Source organism: Sebastes umbrosus, chromosome 1 (genome assembly GCF_015220745.1).
Source record: "Sebastes umbrosus isolate fSebUmb1 chromosome 1, fSebUmb1.pri, whole genome shotgun sequence".
Classification (NCBI taxonomy): Eukaryota; Metazoa; Chordata; class Actinopteri; order Perciformes; family Sebastidae; genus Sebastes; species Sebastes umbrosus.
In genome coordinates, this window is record NC_051269.1 from 24,825,344 (window position 1) to 24,852,834 (window position 27,491).

Genomic DNA, 27,491 nt, shown 5'->3' on the forward strand with positions numbered 1-27,491 from the left:
CTCAAAGGGTTAAAAATATTTCCAATTCAACTCTTTTCGAACAACAGTCTAAGTGACTTTTTCAAAGGTTTACTGACATAACCTGGACAGCACTGGGGAGGCAATACAAGGCTAAAAGCTTGATGAAAAAAGCTTTTTCTTTCCGAACTTCGCAATGTCACATATATAGTAAGCCCCATGCTACCTGTATGTACTGCAACCACACATGTTCCGTTATTGCTTTCCACTTTAGATAAATAGACGGCCACTTTGCTTTAACTTCAGTCTGCTACTCTAAAAGCACTCGTACATACAGCCCATCATCTTCATCCTCAGCAGCAGCATCATCAGCTGTAGTTGTGTCATCTGAAAAAAACACACATAAATGTATTGAAATGTGATGGATTCAGAAGGAACGGGAGAGGCGATTAGAACCAGTTTGCTGTTTCAGATTCATGTAGACCTGCAATCCCAGATAAGTGCTCCTCTTCTGGGAACATACGTAATTGCTTTCAATCTCCAGTCCTGGATGAGTGGGATCACGTTTGGAAATTAAAAAAACTGGATGGGTCCAACAAACACAGGGCTTTCATCCAGGAGACCGCTGTTGGTTCATTACATTTCACTTTCACTTTACAATCAGCTGTTCGTTTGTGTCAAGTGTTCAGAATGTCAAGTCACATGAAGTTTATTTTGAAAGGACACTATGCATGTAACGAATGTATATTGACATGCTGTCCCTGGTCCCACCAAAAGTAACGCAAGAGGGATACCCCGTTTGCCGGTCTCCGATGCTGAGGGGCACTGACCAAGCGGCGGTATTTGATGAGTTGGAGTGTGTGTTGAATGAACACATTCTCATTAATGTCACTGAAAATTTGCTGCACAATTCATAAAAGACAATATAAAATGACGGAAGTCGGTGTATCGATAAAAACTAAATGTGACAAAGTGCAATGCAAACAGATCAATTAGACATTTAAGTGGTTGAACAGGAAGCAGACTGGAGTTAACACACGGAGAGAATTCATTCTTGTGTTATGTGGGATGACAGTCTGCCTACATTAATGCAGAGATCTCGGTACATTAGCATGAGCCAGCCATCCCACCAAACACGTAAGCACAGAATCATAACCATGGCTGCACTAATGCATGCATGCATGCTCTCATACACTTTATTCTTGCAGAGATGAATAATGCGTCAAGCAAACAAATAAGATCCACATCTTAGCATGTATCATTAGACAGGGAAAGGCACGCACTATCTGGCTCTCTGTGACATGCAAGTATTATACATAATGCTGCAAACACAAAATATGAAATGTTTTAAAAGTAAATTCAAAGCATGGTAAAATATTAAAGAGAAAAATAAAAAAAAGAGTTAGTTGTGTTAGTGTGTAGGTGCTGAGGACGGTTCAAACTTCAGAAGAGAAAAACATAATAATAAAGGAGCTGCAGAGTTTCCTGCCAAAACAGTTATTTTTGACCGGAGGAAATTTCTCTTTGTGTTTCATTTTGAGCAGAGGAAGCCCAACACTATCTGTCCCCTCTCCTCCGCCTGTCAGCCTTTTCCTGCTCTTTCTTTCTCTCTTTTAACCACATTTCTATTTTCCTCTCTATCTGCCTCCCACCCTTTCACTCTAAATTAAATGCAGACTTGAAAGAGACTCCTGGCCCACACCAAAAGCCACGACGAGCCAAAGTAAATAAACACAGTGTCTTTCAGGGCGGCTCGCAGCGTCGCAGAGTAGAAAGAACAGAGGAATAATAAAAGAGAAAGAGAGAGAGAGGACAGGGAGGTCAGAGAGACAACCCATACTGAGAGAGAAGTCTGAGAAAGTGCCAAAAACTATTTACTGTCAGGTGTTTACCACGCTACAGGCTAGAGGGGAGGCTGGTATTCAAACTAACAAGCTATTGATAAATAAAGCCATGTTAATTATTCTTCCATACACATTCATTCAGTGCTTTTATCCACTTCATTTAAAGTCATGAAGTCCCATTCATTTCTCCATAGACAGTGACTCAGTTGGAGCTCTTCAAACAGTCCTTTCCAACGGGGAACTGAAGTGTTACATCAGTGTCTTCTAAGCCACCTGACTCCATTCACAAAAACTGTTATTTTACCTGCATCAATCGGTTAGTTTGTTTGTGTTATTGTGTGACTTTAGTTTTCAAACTAACGTGGCGTCCACACTTAGCTTCCCTGCTGGTTCTCCTGTCTGCTTCTCCAAACAGGGAGCATGCCGACCGCCATCTAAGTTAATGTAGGGAATACACACGGACTATATTATATACACACATACTGGATATATATCACCATCAAACTTGAACAGTGAACCCAAAACCTCTCCTGATGGTCATCCTTTGCAGGGTAGCTCACTGCCATCAGTACATTAAAGCTTAAAGCGGTTTGGATATACGCAAGCTATAAATGCAGTCCATTTACCGCTTAACCAATCTACGTGGTGACCTTTAAAGTGTGGCTTGATTGACTGATTTATTGATTTACCGGTTGGCTGATTTATTGCTCAAGTGACCCAGTAACTAAATGGCTATTTGTCCTCCACAGGAAGTGCTGGTACTTCAGTGACCTTCAACCGTAATGGCGATGCCCCCGGACGCTACGACCTGTTTCAGTACCAGTGGAACAACGCCACCGGGTCGGGCTACCGCGTGATTGGACAGTGGACCGAGACCCTGCAGCTCAATGTGAGTTTATATCACATTTAAATATTTGGTTGTTTTTAAGTGTACATGAACTAAATACACATTAGTGGGCAAAAAATGAAAATCTAAAAAAACAACAACAATAAAAAAAGGTTCTGTATTTATACTGTGTATAGATCAATGGAACCACAGTGTGTAAATTACTTCAGGCTTCCGATGCATTTTTAAAATTTGAATGAATTGCGGCTAGATTTCTTTATATTTTCTTTGTAAATTCATTATTTAAAGGGCGGCTCCCTCTGCATTGTTTTTTTTTTTCAAATGGAAAAAGCTACTTTACCTTGCACGGCAGCTGTATTCTCGTAATGCCACCAGATTACGTGAGATTCGTGGGATCACATATCACACGAAAATCCATCTTGTTAGACTACAAGGAGTGCATTTGTGGCCGGCAAGCCAGACCACGGACCAATCAGCATCTTGTGAGGAGCTACTGCAGCTACAGGCGTGGTTTAGTTGTGTGTGTGAGGCAATACAGAGAGGCGACTATTTGTTCTAAACAGCAATGGTGGCTCCTGAAGAGGTTAGCATAGATGCTGCAATAGCATCAGTTATATCAGAACTGGAGAGTATTTCTTCATTGAAAGAAGAGCAAAGAACTGCACTGCAGGCTTTTCTTGATGAAAAAGATGTTTTTGCTCTTCACCCGACTGTCTTAGGCAAGAGTTTGATTTACAGATGGTGTGTCCAGTATTTTTTTGAAGTGCCTGCCCTTTTCCAAACAGTTTACAATGACGGCTTCTCAAATGGTTCTGTAACCATCTGGTGGGTAAGGTTAACACCAATTCAGCCATTAGCAAAAAGCAGTGACGTAGGTTACCAAAGTAAGCTAATCAACAAGGATATGAACAATGTGGACTATAGCACTAGCTGAGTGGAAATAACTGAAAGGGATGGTTCGGATTTTTCAAAGTGGGGTTTTATGTATACTACCGTGTTCAGCGAGGTAAAATTAATTGAGGCTTGAGACAGCCCTCTCTGACGGGGAACTGAAGCTGTTATATCACTGTCTTCAAAGCCGCCAGACTCCATTCACAAAAACAGTAATTTTACCTCGCAGAGCAGGAGTTGCTGGTCTATCTCGGCATCGATAGGTTAGTTTGTTTGTGTTATTGTGTGACTTTCCGATCCAAACTAACGTGGCGTCCACATCAATATATTGCTTAGCTTTCTGCTGGTACTCCTGTCTGTTTTTCCAAACAGGGAGCATGGCGACCGCCATCTAAGTTACTGTATGCAATACACTGACCATATTGTATATGTAGCAGTATCATGCAAAAACCTACGTCAGGTCACGTGGGGAAAGCGTTTTTTGAAGGGCTTGGGAAAATAGCATTTTGACGCTAAAACCTACATACTTTGACCAAAATTTGAATGTTCGGATTTGAATACAAACACCACTGTGAATGACATAAAAACTTAAAACAAACTCAAAAATAATGGACGATCAGACTATAATGTCTACCCGATGTGCGGATCTCCAGTCATGTTAAACTGCTGAATGGAAATGGCGATGGAGAATTAAAATATGTTTTTGCTGAAAGACAACACTCTCCTGCTCTGCCTGACTGTAATATTATCCATGTCGTAGGTTAAAAAGAAGAAAAAAACAGATCATGATGAGAAAAATCTTTCCAAAGATTGAAGACAGTTGTTGGTTCTTTTGTTGATCAGATGGCAGACTGACGGGAGGAGAGTTAGCAGAATGAAAAACACCCACAGATGTATGACACCTGATCCATAGGACAAAAATATACCTTTGCTTATGCACGCAGGTGCATCTATCAATGCATTACATGTGTCAATTACTGCAGTTTTAAAGGGGAACAGAGCAAACATCCCTCTCACCAGATCTAAACTATTTGCATCCAACTATATTAATAACTCCCTTTGAAATACTGACTGGTGTTACATTTGCTTTCCCTGTAATGTGTTTTTATCCGAGCCAGACTGGGACACACTGGAGGATTATCAGGCCAGTTCACACCACATTCGTCCATCCTCACATTTCCTAATTGGCGGCTTGCTCAGGACAGATAGTCAGAGGAGATTATCTGATAGTGTGAAGGGTTTACAAATTTATTAGTCTGTTTGATCCGGCTCGGCACAACGGAGCCAAATGGACCACACTAAAGGAATGTGTTCAGCAGGGAGAGAACAAAGTATAAAGTGAATGAAGGAATAGAACACTACATTTCAGACGTATTTACATTGGTTGTATTTATCATCCATCGTCCACCCTCTAAACCGCTACTCTTGTTCCGCTCATGGACGTAGTAGAAGAACTGGGTTGCAGTTGACTGAATTGGCGTGTTTACAGTGGAATCTAGATACATCCTATGTCAAGCCGTTTTAACATCTAATAGCTAGACAGGATATTCATTAGAGATATCTGCAACATCACTTTGACTAGTAAAAACTCTAATTCAAGATATCCCTAATTTTATTTTGACTTGGCAAAACTCTAATTTTAGATATCCGTAATCAAATTTGGACTAGTATGATTCAAACTGCTTTTGCCATTCAGATGTATGGGGTTTCTCATTACGGATATCAACGATTCAGTTGTGGATATCCGTAATTCACATTGCGGATATCCGCAACTGAATTATGACTAGTCAAAATTCCAGTTCAAAATATCTGTAATTCCCTTCATTTGTAGATATCTATATAGTCTTTTTTAGATATCTAAAATAAAATTTTGACTAGGCAGAATAATGTTGTAGATATCTTGAACTGGAATTATGACTAGTCGAAATGACGTAGCAGATATCTCAAACTGGAGTTAGGGATAGTCAAAATGTAATTACAGATATCTTGAATTAGAGTTTTGACTAGGCGAAATGACGTTGCAGATATCTGTAATTACATCAGCAGCAACAGCAAGTGGGAGGCGGAAGCTATTCAATCATACTATGGCGTTGCACTGCAGCCGTGTGAATTTGTAAAGTGTGTCTGGAGACAATAAATCTACAATATGCTGTAAATTGCTACCACAACTCTTAAGCAAACAGCTCTCGTTCGCTACAAATTCCTTGATTCAGATGCTTTGTTGGGCCAATAGCCAATGGGAACAATTCTGACTAGTCATAATGACGTTTGCGGTATCTGTAACTCTTATTTAGGATAGTCAGAACTGAATTATGGATGTCTCTAACTGTCGTTTTGACTAGTCAGAATAACGTTATAGATATCTTGAATACAAATTCTGACTAGTCACAACGTAATTACAACTAGTCAAAATTAAATTGTGGATATCTCTAATGTTAATTCCGGATAGTCAAGCTTAGCTATTCAATTTTAAAATGGTTTGCCATACACACCCTGTCTGGAAACAGAAGGGGGGGACTCCCAGCGGTTTGGATCCGCCTGGCGTTCGGCTGGAACAAAGCTGGGAAGGGAAATTCTAGGTGGCTGCATCTGTACATTGAGATGACGTCACACACATTAAAATAGCTTTTCTAGAAAGTTTTACGAATATAAAACCTACATGGATAGAAAATGTATAATACAAAAATTAATAATTGACTTGCAGTTTGTCTTGTTCACAGATGTGTCTTTTATAATGGAGTTCTATGGGGGAATGTTTTTTGGGCCGCAGAGAATTTTTTTATTTGCAGTACAATGCGTAGCATCTGGGACAAAATATTAGCATGCTAACAGGCTAAACTAAAATGATGAACATGATAAACATTATACCTGCTAAACATCAGCATGTTGGCATTAACATTATGGGCATATTAGCATGCTGATGTTGGCATTTAGCTCAAAGCAGCGCTGTATCTAAGTACAGCCTCACAGAGCTGCTATAGCATGATTGTAGGTGGAGTCTTTGTTTTGTCAGTAGACATTTGTTCAGTGCATAGACAGAAAAGCAAAGGAAGCAGAACAAGTGGATGTCTGCATTTGTTTAAAGTCTATTCTGATAAAACATGTACTTAAAACATCCATTTTCCTCAGTGAAGAGACGAAAAAGTCAGAATTAGGAAGAATTTCCATTTCTTCACCTGTGGAGTAGCGTCTGTGTTTTTAAGCTTCCATATACTCGCAGCTGATAGTGTTTGATTATTCTACTCAGAGGCTCGTGTTCTGTTTTTCAGTTTCCAGAGATACTGTATGCTCAAAAGCAAAGTGATGTTGAATTATTAACCAGAGTTATCCTCCAGTAACAGCCGCTGCGTTCCAGAAAGTTGGGCTAAGTCCCTGTGTTGCTCTGGAGAATACAGTTTCTCGAGCAGCATCATTCATGAATCTATCTGAACACGCTGGTTTCGGCTGTGTATATGAGTGCGTGTGTGATCCCAGCAAGAGTTTACAATGTGTTGAATCAGAGGAGATCAATCTGCAAGAGAACTGCATTCATATTATGGGATGTACACTGATGTATAGTAAAACTGTGGAGGTGTGCACAGCATGAAAATCCTGCACATGCATAGTGAAAACACATAATAGGCTACCAAGTCGTGTTGATTCCACATCCTAATAGATACCAAAGTATGACTTCAAGCCAGTACAACACTGGTGTGTTGGTAGGTGGGTCTACTATGGATTCACTTTGTTTTAGATGAAACTACTCAGTAGTATAAAGCCTACATTATCTAAGACTAGTTCCACCTCGACCAGCTACAACAATAAAATTGTACTTATACATCAATGCATCAGAAATAAGAAGCCAATAATATAATACAGACTTAAATAGTATAACACTGAAAAGGGGCATTTTTGTAGTACTTTTACTTTTGACACTGCTAGCTGGAGTATTTCCTGAAAGATACTGCATAGGCTATATACCAACCCGTTCTTACTCTCAACTTATCAAACACCGCCGTTTTGTAAGCGCCCCTCGGCATCGGAAACCGACGCACGGAGGCGCCCTTTAGCAACAGTATGTGATGAACTGGGTTTTCAACTAACTCCAATGTAAACCCACCCACACCATTATTCAACGGTCGGAGCAAGTGATATAGTATTAACAGCGGGGCGGGGTGGAGGGGTGGTGGATGGGTCAAACAAACACAAGACTTTCAACCAGGAGACCGGTGTTGGTGTCCCGTGTGAAACTAAAAGTAACGTTGATTTATTTTGCCACGTCAGTCTTTAGTCATGTGACTCGTTGCTATAGTCAGTCCCATGAGTCATTATTCAGTATAGTAAAATGTCATCCACGACCATTTCCTAACACTAACTAAGTGGTTGTGTTGCTTAACCCTAACTTCCTGTGGAAATGGAAGTTTATTTTAAAAGGACACTATGCATGTAAGGAGCGTATATTGACACGCCATTCCTGGTCCGTCCAAAAGTAACTCAAGAGGGGTACCCCGTGCAAAACTGGAAAAATTAAAATGGGTTCTATAGGTACCCACGAGTCTCCCCTTTACAGACATGCCCACTTTATGATATAGTCAAGTCAGCACACTGACACACTGTTGTTGCCTGTTGGGCTTGAGTTTACATGGTATGATTTGAGCATATTTTTAATGTTAAATGCAGTACCTGTGAGGGTTTCTGGACAATATTTGTCATTGTTTTGTGTTGTTAATTGATTTCCAATAATAACTATATACATACATATGCATACAGCAAGCATATTTTCTGACTCCCATGTTGATAAGAGTATTACATACTTGACAAATCTCCCTTTAAGGTACATTTTGAACAGTTATTAATTTGCGATTAGTCGTGATTGCCTATGGATAATCATGCGATCAATCGCGAAGAAAAATTTTAGTCGATTGACAGCCCTAAATTATAAGTATAAAAACTTACATACAGTCCCTTTAATGTGAAGAATGCGGGCCGTTTATGAATGTGATGTCATGGAACAGTCAAGGAATAAAAGTCAGCTAACACAACAGATTACATGAAATGTGGTCAGTATGCACTGTATTCATGCGTATACACACCTCTACACGTCTGCTTTAAACTTTCAAAACTTGTTTTAAAATGTTGATTTCAGTTCCTTACTCTCCCACCACTGTGTATTGTTTTCTTACAATTGTTGAGGATCAAATATTCTGGTGTCGGAGAGAAAGATATCACATATGCGTCATGTGTCACTCCTGTCGTTGTGTCCTCAGCAGGTATAAAGCAGTCATGTTTCCGAACGCTATAGCTGTGATTGGATCCGCAGCATTCTTATGCTTCTGCATTCAAGGCCATGCCTCTGCTTCTTCACAATACTAAATTATTCACCTCCATAGCCCCCGGTAAGCCAGATGTGGCAGAGCTGTTGCTATTAGGCCTCCCATTATTGCTCCTTTCCCTCTATCCCCATAATTCCTTTGTGTGCATTTTGTGGTGTGTGCTGCTCTCCACATTACAAAGGGGAGCTATTACTGAAACTATATGTTCAAGCGTGACAGTCGAAGCTAATATGATTTAGCCGAGGTACATGTACACTGACTTTCCGTGGCAATTCGAGATCAAGGCGCAGAAGAGCAATCAGCATATTTAGAAGATTAGTAACCTTTGTTTGAACTTGCTGCTAACAGAGTCGGAGAAGAAGGAAACCCCGGCCCTGGGGGGGCTTTCTGCCATGTTATGTATGAATCAATTATCCTAATGTACCACACTGACATACATGATCTGCCCTACATGTCCTATTATATCATGCGTCTGGTGATATATTCATGGACTAGAGGGAAAAAAAATGTCAAGTGATTCTGCTACATAAGACTATTTCTACACATTATATGTTTTTAATAATCCCAGTCGCACAGCAGTTCGTGAAATAGTCACACAATTTAATGTATTGATTCGTGTACATAGACACAAATTTAAAATTTTTCCGTGATGGTCAGCACAAAATCAATTTGTATGTAATCCATGTAATTGTGTACCGGGAAGTATAAAGAGTGGCGAATGCTGCGTAGAGAGGAGGTCGGGGTGGATGGGTGGGTCAAAAGACACAGGACTTTTGTCCCTATGCCTAACCGAGTCGATCTTTTCCTAAGCCTACCTAAGTAGTTTTGTTGCCTAAGCCTAACCAAGTCAATCTATTCCTAAACCTAACTAAGTAGTTTGTTGCCTAAGCTTAACCAACTCGATCTTTCACTAAGCCTAACTTAGTAGTTTGTTGCCTAAGCCTAACCAACTTGATCTTTCACTAAACCTAACCAAGTCGATCTTTCACCAAGCCTAAGTTAGTAGTTTGTTGCCTAAGCCTAACCAAGTCGATCTCTTCCTAAACCTAAAAAGTAGTTTTATTTTATTTTATTAAGACTAGAGCAGAAATTGACACGTGCATCACGTGTTGCTGGACATTCGTAGGAAAACGCAAGAAAAACACGTTATTGAAAGTCGTGCTAAGTGTCACATAAAAAAAGGGAAATTTGTGTCTATGTACATGAATCAAATAAATTAAATTCCATGACTATTTCACGAAGTGCCGTGAGACTATTGTTTTAATCCTTGAAAACAAAATAACTTCTAGTAAACTGAGTTTTACTTGTTACAAATGTAGAAAAGCAGCATTTTATTTCTCCCATGCACACGTCCTTCTTCTTCTCTCTGTCTGTAGTTCCCTGCTGGCAGGGCTTTGCTGTGGCTTAATGGGTCAATCAGACTAGGTTTCGGTCTGATGGGTCTCTGTCAGGGTTTATGTGGCCATAATCTGCACCAGGACAGCTCTCTCACTCTGCTGCTAGAATCCACCCAGGACCACTCTTTTAACTTTGTAGCTGAAAACTCCTCAGGACAAATCACATGTATTAGTATATTCACACACACACACACACACACGCACACACGCACACACACACACACACACACACACACTTCTGTGTTTTTTCTATCCCAGCTAGATTGTGTTATTCATAACCTAACAGTCATGATAATGTTTGAATGTTAAGTAGAATTTTAGGATTTACAAACTCAAAAAGAAGGAGAAGAGGTTTTTTTCTCCAGCCTGGTCTCACTCCCAGTGGGCCTCAGCGTCTTGATACCGACGCATATGACACCCTTTGGCATCTGTATCAGACTAACTCCAACATGACTCCAATGTCAACCCACCGTGTCATTATTCAACCCGGTGTATAAATAGCACGATATTTCCATCCATTTCACGATAACACATTTTAGGCTTTTCGCATGTCATTTATACGCCACAGGTTTAACGTCGTGAAACAGCTATTTGTGTGTCATTTAGACGCCACATTGTGACTGTGAAATGATCGCGGTCAGGTTTAGGCAACAAAATTACAGTAACGGCCGCAGTTAGGTTTAAGTCCGTCTCTAGTCAAAGAACTAGAGGCGGTGAAGACCAACTGTTGCGTTACCTCACGTCGCCTTTGTCTTGACCGACTAGTTGCATTTGAACACACAGCAAAGACTACAGCTGGCGACCAGTTAACACGTACTGTACGTTCTGCGCCTGCGTGAGAGGAATAAGTCTCCACACCAGTAAATGGCGGTAGTCTGTATTCGTCATTCCAAAAGGGAAACAGGAAGGCAGAGGACGGCGGATATACAAGCTGTTGTTGTGATACGTACATGTTAAACATTATTTAATAATCATATTCCGCTGTATTTATTTAATACATTTCTAGGAAAAGAATACAAAGTTAATTGATATTCTTTATTTCCATGTCTGATGGTAAATAGATAATAATTAGCAAATAACTTCTTTGAAATTTCTTTAAAAAAGCTCCCTGAATCATTACATCAGCTACCAGGTTACATTTATGTTGACAATAAGTCACACAGTGGTGAGATTTGTGCCTGATCAGAAGTTTCTTCAATTAGTTTCATTATCCACCTCCGATGACGAGCAGTGCACAACAAGCGCACAGGAATGCATATATTTTAACAATTATATGCTATTTTAGCATATGATTATGAAATCATGTTTATTATAAAGTAATTTTCGATACATTTTGAGGTAAATATTGAGGTAATTTGGCAGTAATTCCCAAAAATTTAAATAGGTTACTTGCTAATTATCACCTAATTACCATGAAATTTGCAGACCTGTAAAATGATGTGTTACCAAAGTATTCATTCATGAGTTGACAGCGCAGCAAAAGTCTGGTAAAACAAATAAATTATGGAAAATCTAAGCGGACAATGAAACTAGGAACATGTTGGATTACCTCGTCAAAGCTGCCACAATGTAATCTCACTCACTGTGGAATTTATATGGGAGGATTAAATTGTTCATATCCATGATACAGGATTACCAGCTTCATTTAGAAAATGGGAGCTTCCGATGATGACTCTGCACATTCCTACGACACAACAAAAGCCCTGTGGAACTGTGTTTAGTATCCACAGCCCTGGATAGGGAAACAATATAACATAGAGATAATGCGTAATATGAAGAGTTTGCACTTTGTCAGTCGCAGTAGACTTCCTGAAGTCTTTAAACTGTTCACAAAGGGGGAAGGTGTAATTTCTTATCATTAAAGAGAAGGACGCCACAGGACACAGACAATATTTTTGCCTCATTCATTCCCCTCCTCTCTCTCTTGACATCTGCTGCTAATCCTCTCCAGGCTGGAGACCCCGTTTCATCCCATTCCCAGCCTCAATTGAGATTAATTCAATTCATCAGTTGTAATTTCTTTTCCCCCTCAGTAAACGCCTTGTGTATTAGCCTGGCAGTTGGTCTCTTCAGAGGGCCAATGTGATTATGCATGCTACGTGATACTTTGTGCATTCGGGGTATGTTCATGTGTCGTCTGAAGCAGCGAAGGCCGTGAGGCGACGGGAAGTCTTCCACATGGCTCTCGTTGCCACTGAATGAGACACAAATTACTCTGCGAGCATCTGCCCTAGCTCCCCTCCCTCACTGTAGTCCTTAATGATATCTCTCGGTTTGAATATATTCAGTTTATAACACTGTAATCACCTATAATAGATATTTTGTATAATAACAATGTCTCTGGTAGTGTTGAACCTCCAGAATGATCAGCTGAATCTGCAGCTCCCCTCAGCTTCTCTGAGCTTTATAGTGGCTTTCAGCTCATTGTTTATCTGTCCAGCCCACAACTTTACTGTACTGGTTCACTCTCAGCGCTCTTATAGCGTCATTTTCAGAGAAAAATCTGTAAAAAGCCACTGTTCTCATCCCAACTCGTCACATACCGCCGCTTTGGCATCACTTTTTTATTTAATTTAGGCAATACAACCACTATAGAAATAAATACATGGTTGGGCTTAAACTACTAGGTTTGTACAGTGAAAATGACACTGAACGTTGTGAACACGGGACATGAACAGCTGATTGTAATGTGAAAGTGAAACTTAGTGCACGGGACACGAACAGCAGTCTCCTGGATGAAAGCCCTGTGTCTGTTGGACCCATCCACCTCCCCTCCCGTCCGCCTGGTGTGTGTCTTTTCACTCTTCAAACTACGTCGCCACACTCCTGGCGCACTTTCTCGGAGCGTTTACTGTTGCCGTGGATGGGTTTACATCGTAGTTAATGGAACGTGCGTGCATTTCTTACCAGCGCAAAGGGTGCCTTGTGCAGCGGTACAGAATGCCGACGGCCGTGACAAAGCCTTGGTATTGAACGCCCTGGGAATGAGAAAGGGCTGGCTCAGCTGCAACCAATATAGATAGACTCAGTTAGAGACTAGCTGGTGAACGTACTGGAGATATATAGCAGCTAAAGAGACAGATATTTATTTTTGAATTGCTTCTCCTTTCACTTAGGCAAATCAAAAATGTGCATGAAACGTGGATGGAAATACCGACATATCCCCTCTAAACTTCTCACATGGTTTAATTACAATGTCAACTCTTGAACCAGAAATAAAATAATCAGTTTGAGGCCCAAACCATCACAGTGTGGCGCAAAATAGTGATATTTATAATCATCTTTCTTGATCTGATGCTTTTGTCCAAGACAAAATAAAACACTGACTAAGATCAGACACACAGACGGAAGGAAACCTATTTGGATCTTAGCTGTCCTACCGTGTCCTCCCTCCCTCCCTCTGTACTGTAGCTGGGAGAGACAGAAGCTGTCACGATGGCACATCAGTGTCACTTCAAGAGACGAAGGTCACTGGAAGCAAATGCCACAAAGCAGACAATGAGAAAGTGGGAAGAAATGGAGAAACAGACAGAAAGGGGGAGAAATATGATGAACTCATCTCCCAACAAGTCCAGGCCTGTCTGTATATTCATGGTGTGGAAGATGGAAAATGAAAGTGTCGGTGAAATGGTGTAAAATGAAGGAGAAGCAGAGGAATCTTGCCTTTCTATGACCCTAAAAGCCTGCATGCTTCTTGCTATAATTTTGGCAAAAGCATTTAGACGGCCTATCAGATGCAGTTTAGGAAAGGAGGATCAAGGATGGGAGCTGCAATGCAGACAATAAGCTGGGGCAATAAACGGGCACACATTATGGTATGGCATCTTCTATGCCTGTGTGATTAGCTTTATTGGAGAAGAAAGAGATTAAAATTCTCCTCACTTTTTGTGTGAGGAACTATAAACTTTAATACCACTGCAGCTATTATGATTATGTTTATATAACGTATTTGTGGAAATAGTTTTTTCCCTCTTTATTTACAGGCTTTTAGCAGAGTCACTACATGTCTTAGTTGAGCATGACATATATTATTTTAACAGTAAGTAAGGCTACTCAGTTTATATGGAAAACAAAATAGTTCTATGTGATTTAAAGGTAATACTTTATAATAGCTATCATTTATAGATGGTGAATTGGTTGTTAATAAAGAAGAAGAAGAATAAGGCACTTTTATTGATCCACTGAGGGTAAATTAAATTTTAAAGTATGCTGAATTATCTATTAGCAGCTCCTGTTAACAGTGTACCCATGGATGTACAGACAACTATCACTGGATCACTTTGATACAGAAGAAAACTTGTGATGTTTCTCAGGCATGTATGCAGTGTTTTTTCTATGATTTCTAAGTGGATTTATGGACGTTTATTCTTGATGGACATCAGATATAATGATATTCTTGGAAGGTGTAAGTGACACTGAATCTAAAAATGTGTGTATCAAGTCTGTGTGTTCAAATTTCACTGAGTTATGACTCCGAGAAGGAGGAGTGCAATTTTGTTTTTTAATTTTTTTAAAATTTCGTGTTGTGCTACTGACTGGAGAATCATAGATGTGTATAGGGGTGGGAAAAAAAATGATTCACCTATGTATCGCAATTTATATTTTTACGATTTTTTAATTTATTTTGTAATGCCAAAATCAATATATTTGCTTCATTTGAGTCTATGCGGAGGGAGAAGGAAGTTAGCGCTTGTATTGTTGTAGTCTGAGTAACGTGACGTCATATCCGTTCCGTATCAGTTAACCATAACAAATCGCAGCCGACTGCAGTGAGCCGAGACAAGAGAGAAGAAAACTGCAGCACTAGCTCCAAAAGTCCCTAAATCTAGAGAGAAAGTCTCCAAGTTGGAAACACTGACAGTCCGTCCCTTCAGGCCTCCCTCCAAAGCCACTCCCCAAAATGTATCATTATAAACAATTAACATGGCCATTGTTAGTAATCACAGCTGTCAAGCTAGCAGCTTGTGGAAGACTCCGGTAACGCGCAATGTGTGCACAGGCTTATTACAGTCCTGCGACAGCTACAGACACCGGATATTTTTTTCTTTTGTCAGAGCATTTTATTTATTGATTTTCCGATTGAGATGTAATGAGAATTTCAACATTTATAACAAAAAATATTTTTGAAGAAGATTACCAACACTAGTTTTAAGTGAAACCAGATACAAACTGTGTATATATTATTTTAAATTAGATTTAAACAGAACCTCAGATTGGAAAACAGAGGGAAAATGCAGACAGAAACAGATGGACACTTCAGCATGGGACCTTGTCTTTCCTTAATCCTACATGTCTCTGTCAATAATGTGAGTAAATGAGTAGAGAAATAAACAAGCATCTTTCTGGATTTCACTGACGGCAGATGACAAAAGTAAATGCCATAGTATAAGCATTTAATCACGGCCTTCTGACTACATGTTTGTCTGTAAAGTATGATAAAAGCAACTGAATATCACATTGTAAGTATGAGGTTATAAGAGTGTTCGAAACAGAGCTGGCTGCTGGTATAGCTGATAATACTTTTGTACTTTTACTCAAATGGCATTTTTAATGCAGAACTTTAACTTCCCTTACGAAACAGTAGTATACTTCAAGTTTATTTTATGAAGTAAACTTAAGTAAAGTTCAAGTATATTTCCCCGAAGTATCCTTTATGTAGTAAGTACACTAATATCAATGTACTAGTAGTATACTGTACTTGTAATCATGGTTGGACAGTGAAAATTAAACCTAACGTTGTGAACAAAGGACATGAACAGCGGTCTCCTGGATGAAAGTCCTGTGTTTATTGGACCCATCCACCTCCCCTTTTACCCACCCCGTGTGTCTCTTTTCGCTCTTTAAACTACGTAACCACAATCCGGAAGCACTTTGTCTGAGCGGGTTGTTTATATTGTAGTTACCTGAAAGCCTGATGCGTTGTTATTTTACGCCCAGGGAATGAGAACGGGCTTGATATTTTTACGTAAAGGTGCAGTCTGTATTTAGCTGCATCTAGTGGTAACTAAAACTTGTCCTGTGCGCCAAGTGTATAGGAGAACTACAGTGGCCGGTGCAAAAACTTGAAAATGCGAATGGCCCTATCTAGAGCCAGTGTTTGGTTTGTCCGTTCTGGGCTACTGTAGAAACATGGCGGACAGCTCCGTGAAGAGGACCTGCTCCCTATGTAGATATAAACGGTTCATTCTAAGATAACGAAAACTAGATAATTGCGTTACCTTACGTTATTCGCTGTTTCTTTAAAGGGAATTTAACTAATAGATATCACCATTAAACTTCCCCAGTTGTTTACCTAGATTAAGACAACATATATTTTTGAATTACAGGCTTTCTGAAACTGTATGTTTAAATATGCAAATGAGGCATTATCTTCTCAAATGAATATTGGATAAAGTCAGGTTCCAAATTTGTGTTTCATCTTGTTGACATATTAGAGTCAAAAGTTTTTATGGAGCGAATTTTGGATATCTCTTTTTATCACTCCATAAATCAGAAAATACTGTCAACAGCCATAAAAAAATCAATTTTCGCCATGAATTTAGGAATGAAAAGGTGTATAAATCAGGTTATGAATGATATATGAACAATCCCCTCAGCAGAAACCTTTAGAATATAGATAGGAATGAAACTGGAATGTTTGGTGGAGTGGAGATCTCTGGCTCAGAGTCTAAGAAAAAACAAATTTAGAGAAAACGGCCTTTAAAGATATGGATTTTAAAAATTACATTCATTTGGTGAGACACTCCAGGTGAATAAGGTACAAAATGTTAACTAATAGATATCACAATGAAACTTCCCCAGTTGATTACCTACATTAAGACAATTAGTTTTTGTATTACAAGCTTTCTGAAATGTTATGTTTAAACATGCAATTGAGGCAGTATCGAATGCTTAAAGCAGACAATTTTTAGATGTAGCCCTCATTGTTTTCCAGAATAAACCTGTACACATCATGTGCACACTGAGAAAGGTTCCCTGACATCTTGTTGAATAACATGCTGTATATTAAGGATGCACCGATCCGACTTTTTCAGTCCCGATACCGATAGCGATACATGGGCTTTGGGTATCGGCCGATAATGAGTACCAATCCAATACTAGGGGTGTAAGAAAATATCGAAAAAATCGAAATATACTATGTTTTGTGAATCCGTATCAATTCTCAAAAACACTATCAATTTTTAATTAATATTTTACATGCAAAGATTAACTCAGTCAATACTTTATTTCACTGGCAAAGAGATGTCCCATCTCAAAGTAGTACTATGATGTTGGATGTTACAGGGACTGTGATAAATGCAATGAAGATCCCACTGTTCTAATTGCAGAAAAAAGTAAACTTTTTTAACTCAGATTTTATGCATATGGTGGTGTGTTCTTTATTATGTGACAGTTTCCCAAAAATTAGATTAAAAAAGTGCAGTATATCGCCTTGATTACAGTATTACAATATCATAATATATTGAATAGTAACCCCTGTATCGTGATACGTATCATATTGCCAGATTCTTGCTAATAACACAGCCCTATCCGATACCAGTGTTTAATTAATAAGCTGTATGCCTCACTGTGTGGAAGTGACCGGGATCATTCTGTTATGGGTATGGCAACATCAGGATTGTCTTAAACATTAATGTCCTAACTTTCTAAAACAAATGTGACCAATAAATATATAGATAATAATAATAATATGTAGATAATAATTTATTTGATTGGTATTTATCATTAAAATGATAAATTGTACACCAACAACCAAAATACATAACATTAACAGGAACTATAATTCAAGTGTTAATCTTTTTATTACATCAACAAATTTGTCAAAATTTAAAAAGGAATTGAAATTACAGTATATAATGTATATAATATATAAACATAACATTTTATTGAATAAAGCGGCCCCATTGTCACCGATACTCGATCAAGCTATTTGAGTTAGTATCGGCCCAATGTCCGATCCGGTATCGGTGCATCTCTTCTGTATTTTATTAGTAAATGGATATTATTTTTAGCTTTTGATGAGGGTTAGATCCGGCACTGGATAGACAAAGAGCGGTGATATGACCTCACTGCTTTATGAATCTAAACTCGACACATTTCTATAATGAGAGCAAACGTAAAGCTAACTTTAGAGGATGAGACACGACACATTTTGATGTCCTGAGATTCTCCAATCTCCATAACGTCTGTACAGCTGGTGATGGAAACACATGCTCCATGCTTGAGAAACACACAATCTGACAGGATGATTACAGCATCTATCAAAGAGGACTGCTGGAGCTCAGCAGGGAGACACATAGAAATGCACACATGCATACTTGTATATATATATATATATACACACATACAGTACACCAATACACACACACCCTAGGCACGCAAATAATGACAGCATCATAGATGCATTTCCTGTTTTGACAGAGAAAAGGAGGTAGTTTATTCAGACATTAATACTCTACATTTCATTTTCTTGCAGAGCAGAAAACACATTATTCCTGAAATTACACACAATCTCATTTGCTTGAAATTACAATTTTCTTAAAAAGCTTTTGGGGCTTCTTTTTTCTTTTTTTTTTAGAAGAGACTGGCTAATGTTGCGGCAGGAAAACAACGTCTTTACTCTGTCTTCAGCTTCTGTTCTCAGAGATCAGAAATACCCGAAACTATTTTCAAAAGGGGGGAAAAGTCTCCAGTGGAATGTACTTGACAATTAAAGGTGATTCTGACCCAGCAGCAGTGGCAGGAGTGTTATCTGTAGCGGCTCAGAAATGTGCTGCTGCTTGTCTTTCATGTCTGAGAGCCAGAGAGAGATGGAGAGGAGAGATTCTGATGGGTGCTAAGCCTCATTAGGAGTAATGGAATTTGACCTTGATCTCTGCATGAGCAATCCCTCACAGCCCCTCTAGCTGTGTTAGGAGTCAGATGGAGAGATTTGGACTGGAGAGAGATCACCCTTCGTCATCCCTGAACAGGTCCAGGGTCAGCCAGGAGGGTTAATGAAGCCAAGTCCTTCCACTGATTAGCTGAGAAAATCTCTCATGGCGATTTTCTGACTCTAAAACTGAGCTTTTACAAAACAATGATGTGAGCCCCATAGACCTCTAGAATTGTTTTTTTTTAACAAGTGTCTGACTTCTTATCTCAATGTAATAATAATTCATTTATTCATTATTCGTAACCGCTTATCCCGTTAGGGGTCGCGGGGGGACTGGAGCCGATCCCAGCTGACATTAAGTGAAGGTGGGATACACCCTGGACAGGTCGCCAGACTATCACAGGGCTGACACATAGAGACAGACAACCAATCACACTCACATTCACAACTACGGGCAATTTAGAGTCAATAATTAACCTAAACTGCATGATTGAACTGTGGGAGGAAGCTGGAGAACCTGGAGAAAACCCAAGCTAACACAGGAAGGTGCTCGAAGCCCGATTCGAAGCTGTGACCCTCTTGCTGTGCATTTTCAAAGGGGTCCCTTGACCTCTGACCTCCAGATATGTGAATGAAAATGGGTTCTATGGGTACCCACGAGTCTCCCCTTTACAGACAAGACATTATGATAATCACAAGCAGTTTTGGGAAAGTCATAGTCAAGTCAGCACACTGACACACTGACAGCTGTTGTTGCCTGTTGGGTTTGAGTTTGCAATGTTATGATTTGAGCATATTTTTGATGCTAAATGCAGTACCTGTGAGGGTTTCTGGCCTTCAAACAAAGCTAGTTAGAGCGGAGATGGAGTGGAGTTGGAGCAGACTGGGCTTTTCAAGAAATACAAGTATGCACCTGGAAATAAGCATAATGGGTGAATAAAATACCCCGAACACAGTCAAATCTACAAAAAAAATACATAAAATTTAGTGGAACTGGAAAAATAAACAACACATTCTCACTCCCAACTCATCAAATACTGCCGCTTGGTCAGTGCCTCTCGACATCGGGTACCGCTCTTACGTTACTTTTGGACGGACCGGGGACGGCGTGTCAAAATACGCTCGTTACACGCATAGTGTCCTTTCAAAATAAACTTCTGTTTTTACAGGAAGTGAGGTTTAGGCAACACAACCACTTAGTCAGGGTTAGGAAACGGTTGTGGTTTACTTCACTGACTAGAAACTCATGTGACTCACGGGACTGACGATACCGATGAGTCACGTAATTAGACTGACTTGAAAAAATAAGTCAATGTACGAAATTTACTGAACCACAATAGTTCTCATGTCCGCTCGATGGGAAGAAATCAAAAGTGTTTGTATGTATTGATTCATTGATTTTATTTCCCCGTCCACCATAGCGCGTGAGGGGAATCTGCCTGTAGTGAAACAGGCGAGCTCACAGACAGACTGGGAGCCTTGATCATTCAATTTAGATACGGTTAATAAGTTCAAAACCCAAATACAGCGGGATATTTGTGTAGTCAAGTCAACATCAAAAGAGCAACAGAGGAGGGATCCCCCTTCCAGGATGGACAGACGTGCAATAGATGTCTTGTGTACAGAGTAACAACATAATGAAAATACAACGTAGACAATCCATATGACAAAAATTAATGCATATAATGTGGACATATTTGAGAAGGTGGATCCAGGAGGATATCAAGCAGCCTCCTCGTGTCGCCAAACAGATAGAGCCAGAGCAACCCGACCTCCTCTCCATCATGGAACCTAGAAAGAGGACCAGAGTTTTGCTTTTAGGTCACAGTTGCTTGGTAATGTAAACGTATGTTCCCCATGCCAATAAGCCCCTTTGGACTGAATGAAATTGATAGAGAGGCTAAATCTCCTGATGGAGAGAGTAGGTGTGAGGAGTGTAGGGTGCCTGTAAATAAAGAAAGCATGGTAAAGTGGCCTCTAGGGGGCCCTTCCAGTAGAGAACACATGATGCAGTGTCATATAAGCTGCCCTATATGGTAGAAAACTCTCTATGGTGGTGCTCCACCGTATGCAGCTGGTGCCCTTTTTATTTTTTCCGCCCCTGCCCCTCAGACAGCCTGAGTCCACCCCTGCATACATACATACATTGTTTTCCAGCGTCACTTTTCAGCTATATTGTGTCGCTCTTTCTGGAGTTTGTCTTGCCCTGTTGTGTCTTGGGAATGCAGCTGAAAGGAATATAATTATTTAAATTTTCTTGTTTTTTTTCCCCAACTGTAACTTCTCTTTGAAGAAGGGTTAGAAGAGTGTTTTATTCAGATTTATTCAACGCCCGAATGAAAGAACAAAGGCAGTCCATTTCTCACCTGTGGAGGCAAAACACTGCACTTCCTTCCAATTAATGTACACAACGTTTTCATCATCTCCTTTTAAATAATCCTGAGTCACAGAAGGTCATCCAAGACTGCAGCATTTAACACTTGAAATAATGTTGAAATAAAAGTGAAGTAAACCTCATGCGTTGCCCCTGGGATTATGATACAGGCTGAGGTGACTGAAGATATTTTCATCTCCGTTGTAAATTAGTTTTAATCCCCTCTGTTCAGAAAGTATCGCAGTTGTTAAAGAGAAGATCTCTTGTTTTAAAACTCACCGTGTGTCCAACGTACTAAACAACTACATCATGTCTCAAAGGATTCCTCCTGGTGCTGGAGAGCATTCAAATGAGTTGGCACTCCTTTGCTATATTAAAGCAGCAGTGGGGAGAAATTAAGCAAATGTGATTAAAAAAAGTTATTTTTATAAAACGGTGTCCTCCGGTGCTCCTAATGACATCTGCAAGATTTCACAGACCGGAGGAAAACAACCAGTCAGAGCTGATCTGGAGCCTGCTGTAAAACCTAAGGATTCCATTGATACCAACCATGTCATACTAGCTTTTTGCGAAGGAGGTTAAATAACACTACAAACTTACACTAAATTTTAGCATTTTCAAAGGGGTCTTTGACCTCTGACCTCAAGATATGTGAATGAAAATGGGTTTTATGGGTACCCATGAGTATCCCCTTTACAGCTGTTGTTGCCTGTTGGGCTTGAGTTTGCCATGTTAAGATCTGAGCATATTTGTATGTAAAATGCAGTACCTGTGAGGGTTTCTGGACAATATTTGTCATTGTTTTGTGTTGTTAATTGATATCCAATAATAAATATACATATATTTGCATAAAGCAAGCATATTAACATACTCCCATGTTGATTCGAGTATTAAATATTTGACAAATCTCCCTTTAAGGTACATTTTGAACAGATAAAAAATATGTGATTCATTTGTGATTAATCGCGATTGGCAGCACTAAATAATGTTAACGCTATTTATCCTATATGGTCAGGTTTATAGTTTACATTTCACAACGACCACATGTCCTTTCTGACACATATGATGTCCATAGCATAACGTTAGTTAATGCACTTGAAATAAAGGGTTCTCCATACATTACCTTGACCCCCGTTTTTAACCTTCCCAAGATGTTCTCTTTATGTTCGTTCTCTTTATAATATGTACTTTTTCATTTTGTCACAGAAATCAGTCGATTAATATCCAAGTCTATTGTTGTGTGACAGTATGAATAACGGAATTATGACTGGTCACAATGATGACGTCCGAGAAAATCTATTGATCGCGTGAGCAAAAGTAAGCATTTTACTGGCTGGCTTGTTTTTCTCGGCACCCGGAATTCGCAGCAATAAAGCCAGCTGGGAAATAGGAAAGTTTCGGATTCGGTGTGGATAGGCTAAGTGGGTTCCAATTTTTAAATCATCATAATCATAACAAATGTATTTGGATATTTTTTTATTATTATTTTAGCCTTGTACTGTTCTGGTCTTATTTTATTTCATTATTACCCCCCCACCCTCTCCACACACACACCAGAGCACTTTCACAGCTAATCATAATGACGTCTGCATGGAAGGAAATTGGTTCCGTGCTGTGTATTTGTCATATGATTGCAGCCAAACTATGTTAAAATGTATTGTTGAAGCATGCAATGACGCAGTCGCCATGGTGATGCTGTTGGGGCGGTGACATTTGTCTGATTAGTCTGTTTCTCATTTGGTTCTGCTAATCTGCTAACTGTGTACATTCCAGTGCACACGGCCTGGCAGGGAGCCGGGGGATTTATTTCCTTTTCCATTCAATTAATCAATTTAATCATGATCCACAGTCACCACGTTAACGACTGTGGCACACAGTAATGGGAAGGAAGCTAGACTGTGTATGTGTGTGTGTGTATGTGTATGCTGATGAGATCTCAGTTGACTCAGCTGAGAGATGCCGGAGTTTTGACGACTTTTATAATTAAAGGTGCTAAATGCGAGATTGGGAGCATTTCTGTTGCCTCCGCACAGCTCTCAACATGGCGACGGCTGAGCTGGCGGCTAACGGTGCTAACAGCACTAACAGTGAAAACACAGACAACAGTGCTGACAGAGCTAACAGGGATACCAGAGGGGGAACCGGTGGGTGGGTGATACGCTTCCGCAACGACGCCATCGGTCGGGATGACGTTATCAGCTGTAACCGCCGTTTGACAGCAGTGCAGAGCGGCGGCAGGGAGCTAGCCGGTGGGACACGCTCACATGCACGGACATGCACTAAAAGCATGCACGGCCGGCCCAGCGCTGTCAACAAAGCACAGAGAAACTGGGATTACAACACACATAGAGAGACTTCTTACTCCTCTATACTCTGGGGCGCAGCAGTAGCTCAGTCTACACATGGACCAAGTATGGATTGTGGACTGGTAGCTGGTGAGATGCCAGTTCACTGGCACTGCTGAGGTGCACTTGAGCAAGGCACCAGACTCCCAAACTGGGGGGTGCTATATAGTAGCTACAAACTATGATTTAAAAAAATATCCACATATTTGTGATAAGGAAGAATATATACTAAACAAGTATTAATGCAGATTAGTGTTAGATGCTTAACCAATGAACCACCAGCTACTATAAATCAGCTGTAAGACCAAAAACACCATGAAAATGTTATTTTCTTTCTATTAGACAGGACATGTTTGGTTATTCTATAAGAGATTTATGTTTTGTCTTTGTGCTTTTCTCACCGGTTTGAAGTGGAAAGGTGACATCACATACGTCTATGCACCAATCACACACAAACATAATCCTGATGAAGCAGATTCATTTTTGAGTGTTAAACTCTTAATTAAGTTTTGTGTTGTCTCATGGTTGCTTATTGAGTCCTGAAAATTTAATGTCAAAGAGACACACTTCCTTTTCATGGGCTTTAAGGGAAAGACAGCACATTTTATTACTCCTTTCAACCTTGAAAAAGACAGCGCAGACCAGAGCCACTCCTTTGTTTCTTACCTTTCACAATAAAATCCCTAGACATATACACTGCATAACTGTTAACCAGAGGCACATTCACTCAGAGCATTTTGCTAAAAGGAAACTCAATAAAATAGCTCACAGTAGTTTAGGCTGTACAACAGCTTACCTCAGACAGACTGCCAGACACTGCTGTGGGTCAACAGGATCCGGTAGTTCTGCCTGTGCCGATCTATTCAAACCTTTTACTGAAAAAGTGTTGCACATTAATCTGCGGAAGTTTCTCTGAGCTCCCTTAAAGCTGAAGTGGGCAAGTTGGAACAAATAGGATTTAAAAAGTTATTTTTATAAAACGGGGTCACTATGAGGAGTACATGAGACAGGTAATCTGAAAAAAATCATGTTCCTCTGTGTCCACCGGTGCTCCTAATGGCATCTGCAAGATTTCACAGACCGGAGTAAAACAACTAATCAGAGCTGATCTGGAGCCTTGCCTTCTCTGAGCAGCTGTCAATCACTCGCTAACTCCGATCACGGTCAAACTAGGCAGCGCTGATCAAATATGAATCAATATTCTGTTTCTGTAATGCCTATTCCTCTCCTCAAATGTTTTCAGAAACATCTTGTAGTGTACTGTTTAGCTATAAAATGAGAAAGTTCGTGACCCGGCAGCCATGTTGAGATCAGTTGAGGAAATACCAAGCACCGCCCACCAGCCGGAGCAAACTTGATCGGAGTTTGCGAGTGATTGACAGCTGCCTCTGTTGAATGAACAGCCAATAGGAATGCGCTCTATCTGAAATGACGTGTGATTGGTCAAAGTCCCCCGTCGTGGGCTAGATTTTTTAAAGCCTGAAAACAGAGCCATGAGGAGGTGCAGAAGTCTAGTTTTCTCTCAGAACACTTTAATTACAATACGCTGAAAGGTTATTATGGAGTTTTTGCCCAATGATGCCAAAAAATGTCTGCCTACTGCAGGTTTAAATCTCAGTTTAACACATGAACGTAACTGCATCATTTAGAGCCAATCAGGGTCCAGTATGAAACGCGAAGAGACTGGACTTTTCAGTGCAGTAGGAGACATCTTGTGTCCAGATGTTGAACTTCAGAAATGAACAATATTTGCATATTCAATATATTCTGGATTGTACAATGAGGAGTAAATGTCATATTTAGAATTTTGAACGAGCTGATCGAACATTTTATCAGACAGAAATTACGATTTAATGCGCAGTATCTTTATATGTCTAGAGGGGGTCTTTAAACTCTTTTGACAGGATTGAGGGGGGGTACATCAAATAATAAAAAAGGCTGCACTACAGCATGTGTGGACAGAAGGAAGGAGGAAAAAAGGAAAACAATTATCCGGAAAAGTCAGACGCCATATTTTAGCAGTTTCCTGCAGTTGTGTTGTAATGAACCAACAGCGGCAGGATGGAAACAGAGAGCAAGAAGGCAGAAGGAGAGGCGGTGGGGGTGCGGGGCAATGAAGACGAGATGGATCCTGCATCGTATCCATGGCAACGCTGCGTCGATGCGCTCTCTGTTTCCTCTGAGGTTTTCATGACCAGCTCAGGGAGCGGGGGCCCCCTAAAGGCTGGATAATGAACTGCTGCGTCTGGTTGGCTGCTGTGTGAAGAATGGAGGAGGAGGACGAGGAGGCTGCTAATGAGCGCGTGGATTAACAGCTCCCAGCTAACAGTCAGCGGACGGAGAACAGCCACCCACATGCACCAAACACAACCCCGTTTGATTAGGTTTGACCCTTATTGGAAGACTTGTGCTATTGTTGATTCATTATTGAATTTGATAGCACAAACACGTGCGGAGTCCCTGGACAATACTTTGAGAAATAGAGGAGCATGTATACATGACAAGAGACAGAAAACAAGCGGATTAGACGGATGTGACAGGACTTCACACAAACGCGGTGAAAGAGATGCTGAAAGAGAAGCTCCTCCAGTAATCTGCAGAGCCAGGACACGTTTCCCTTTCTTCTTCCTCACAGGTGGTCGGTTTGTTCTGGACAGGTTACAGCGTCTTTATTCACATGGAAGCTAATGTCGGCCCATGTTAAGTGCTCACCCGACCCGCGGCCTATAATGACATCAAGGTGGGCAGACGGTTTATCGACAGCAGAGCGGAGGAGCAAAGCGGAGGAGCAAAGGTCTGCCCGGGACTGATAAGAAAAAACAGAGGGACGGAGGTAGAGAGAGGCCGACGCAAAGAGAGAAAGAGACGGAGAGCGATGAGGACAAACAAACATCGAGAACCCTCACTTCTCTCATCCTCTGCAGAATACTACTCAAAGAAATACATAATCTGCTCCCGTTTCTTGCTTTTTTTTAGTTTTGCACTTTCTGGTTCTCCTAATCCTTCACTCCTCTGCGTTCTCTCTCCTTTTGTGTCTTCCCTTTAATGCTGTCAACCGTCCTCCCAAGGAAAAAAACGACAGCATCAGTCATTTCAGCAAATTCCACAAAACTTTTTTACACTCCCGTGATAGCGCCCTCTAGTGGCTGTAGGAACAACCTGGTTATTATCTTTCCTTAAAGCTCCAATTGGTAACTTTGAGAAGTCATGATGAAAAGGTTATTTTGGTAACACTTCATTTTAGAGTTCCGCAAATTTCATGGTAATTAGGTGATGATTGGCAAGTAATCAATTTGAAATTTCTTTGGAATTTCTGCCAAATTACCCAAAATGTACCTAAAAATGTATCAAAAATTACTTTGTTTGGCTGTCTTGACTTGGAAACTGGCTCTGGACTTTTATTATTATCATTTTATATCTATTGTAAACATTATTTAATAATTATATTCTGCTATTTCCCAATAAGCCGTAATAAATAGCTGGCAATTTATTTATTTAATAATTAGCAAATAACTTCTTTGAAATTTCTTTAAAAAACTCCCTGAATCATAACATAAGCTACCAGGTTACATTTGTGTAATCAATAAGTCACACAATGGTGAGATTTGTGCCTGATCAGAAGTTTCTTCTATACAATTTGGTTTTCCA

The 27,491-nt window shown here is 40.1% G+C and overlaps 1 protein-coding gene across 3 annotated transcripts in view; it reads left to right on the forward strand.

Moving 5' to 3' along the window:
* LOC119485726 (metabotropic glutamate receptor 7) overlaps positions 1-27,491 on the forward strand; it is a 334,706-nt gene that overhangs the window by 240,972 nt on the left and 66,243 nt on the right. For all 3 annotated transcript variants that reach the window (XM_037765486.1, XM_037765478.1, XM_037765494.1), the window contains exon 7: positions 2,552-2,691. In XM_037765486.1, coding sequence (XP_037621414.1) covers positions 2,552-2,691 — 140 coding nt within the window. The remainder of the gene's footprint in view (positions 1-2,551; positions 2,692-27,491) is intronic.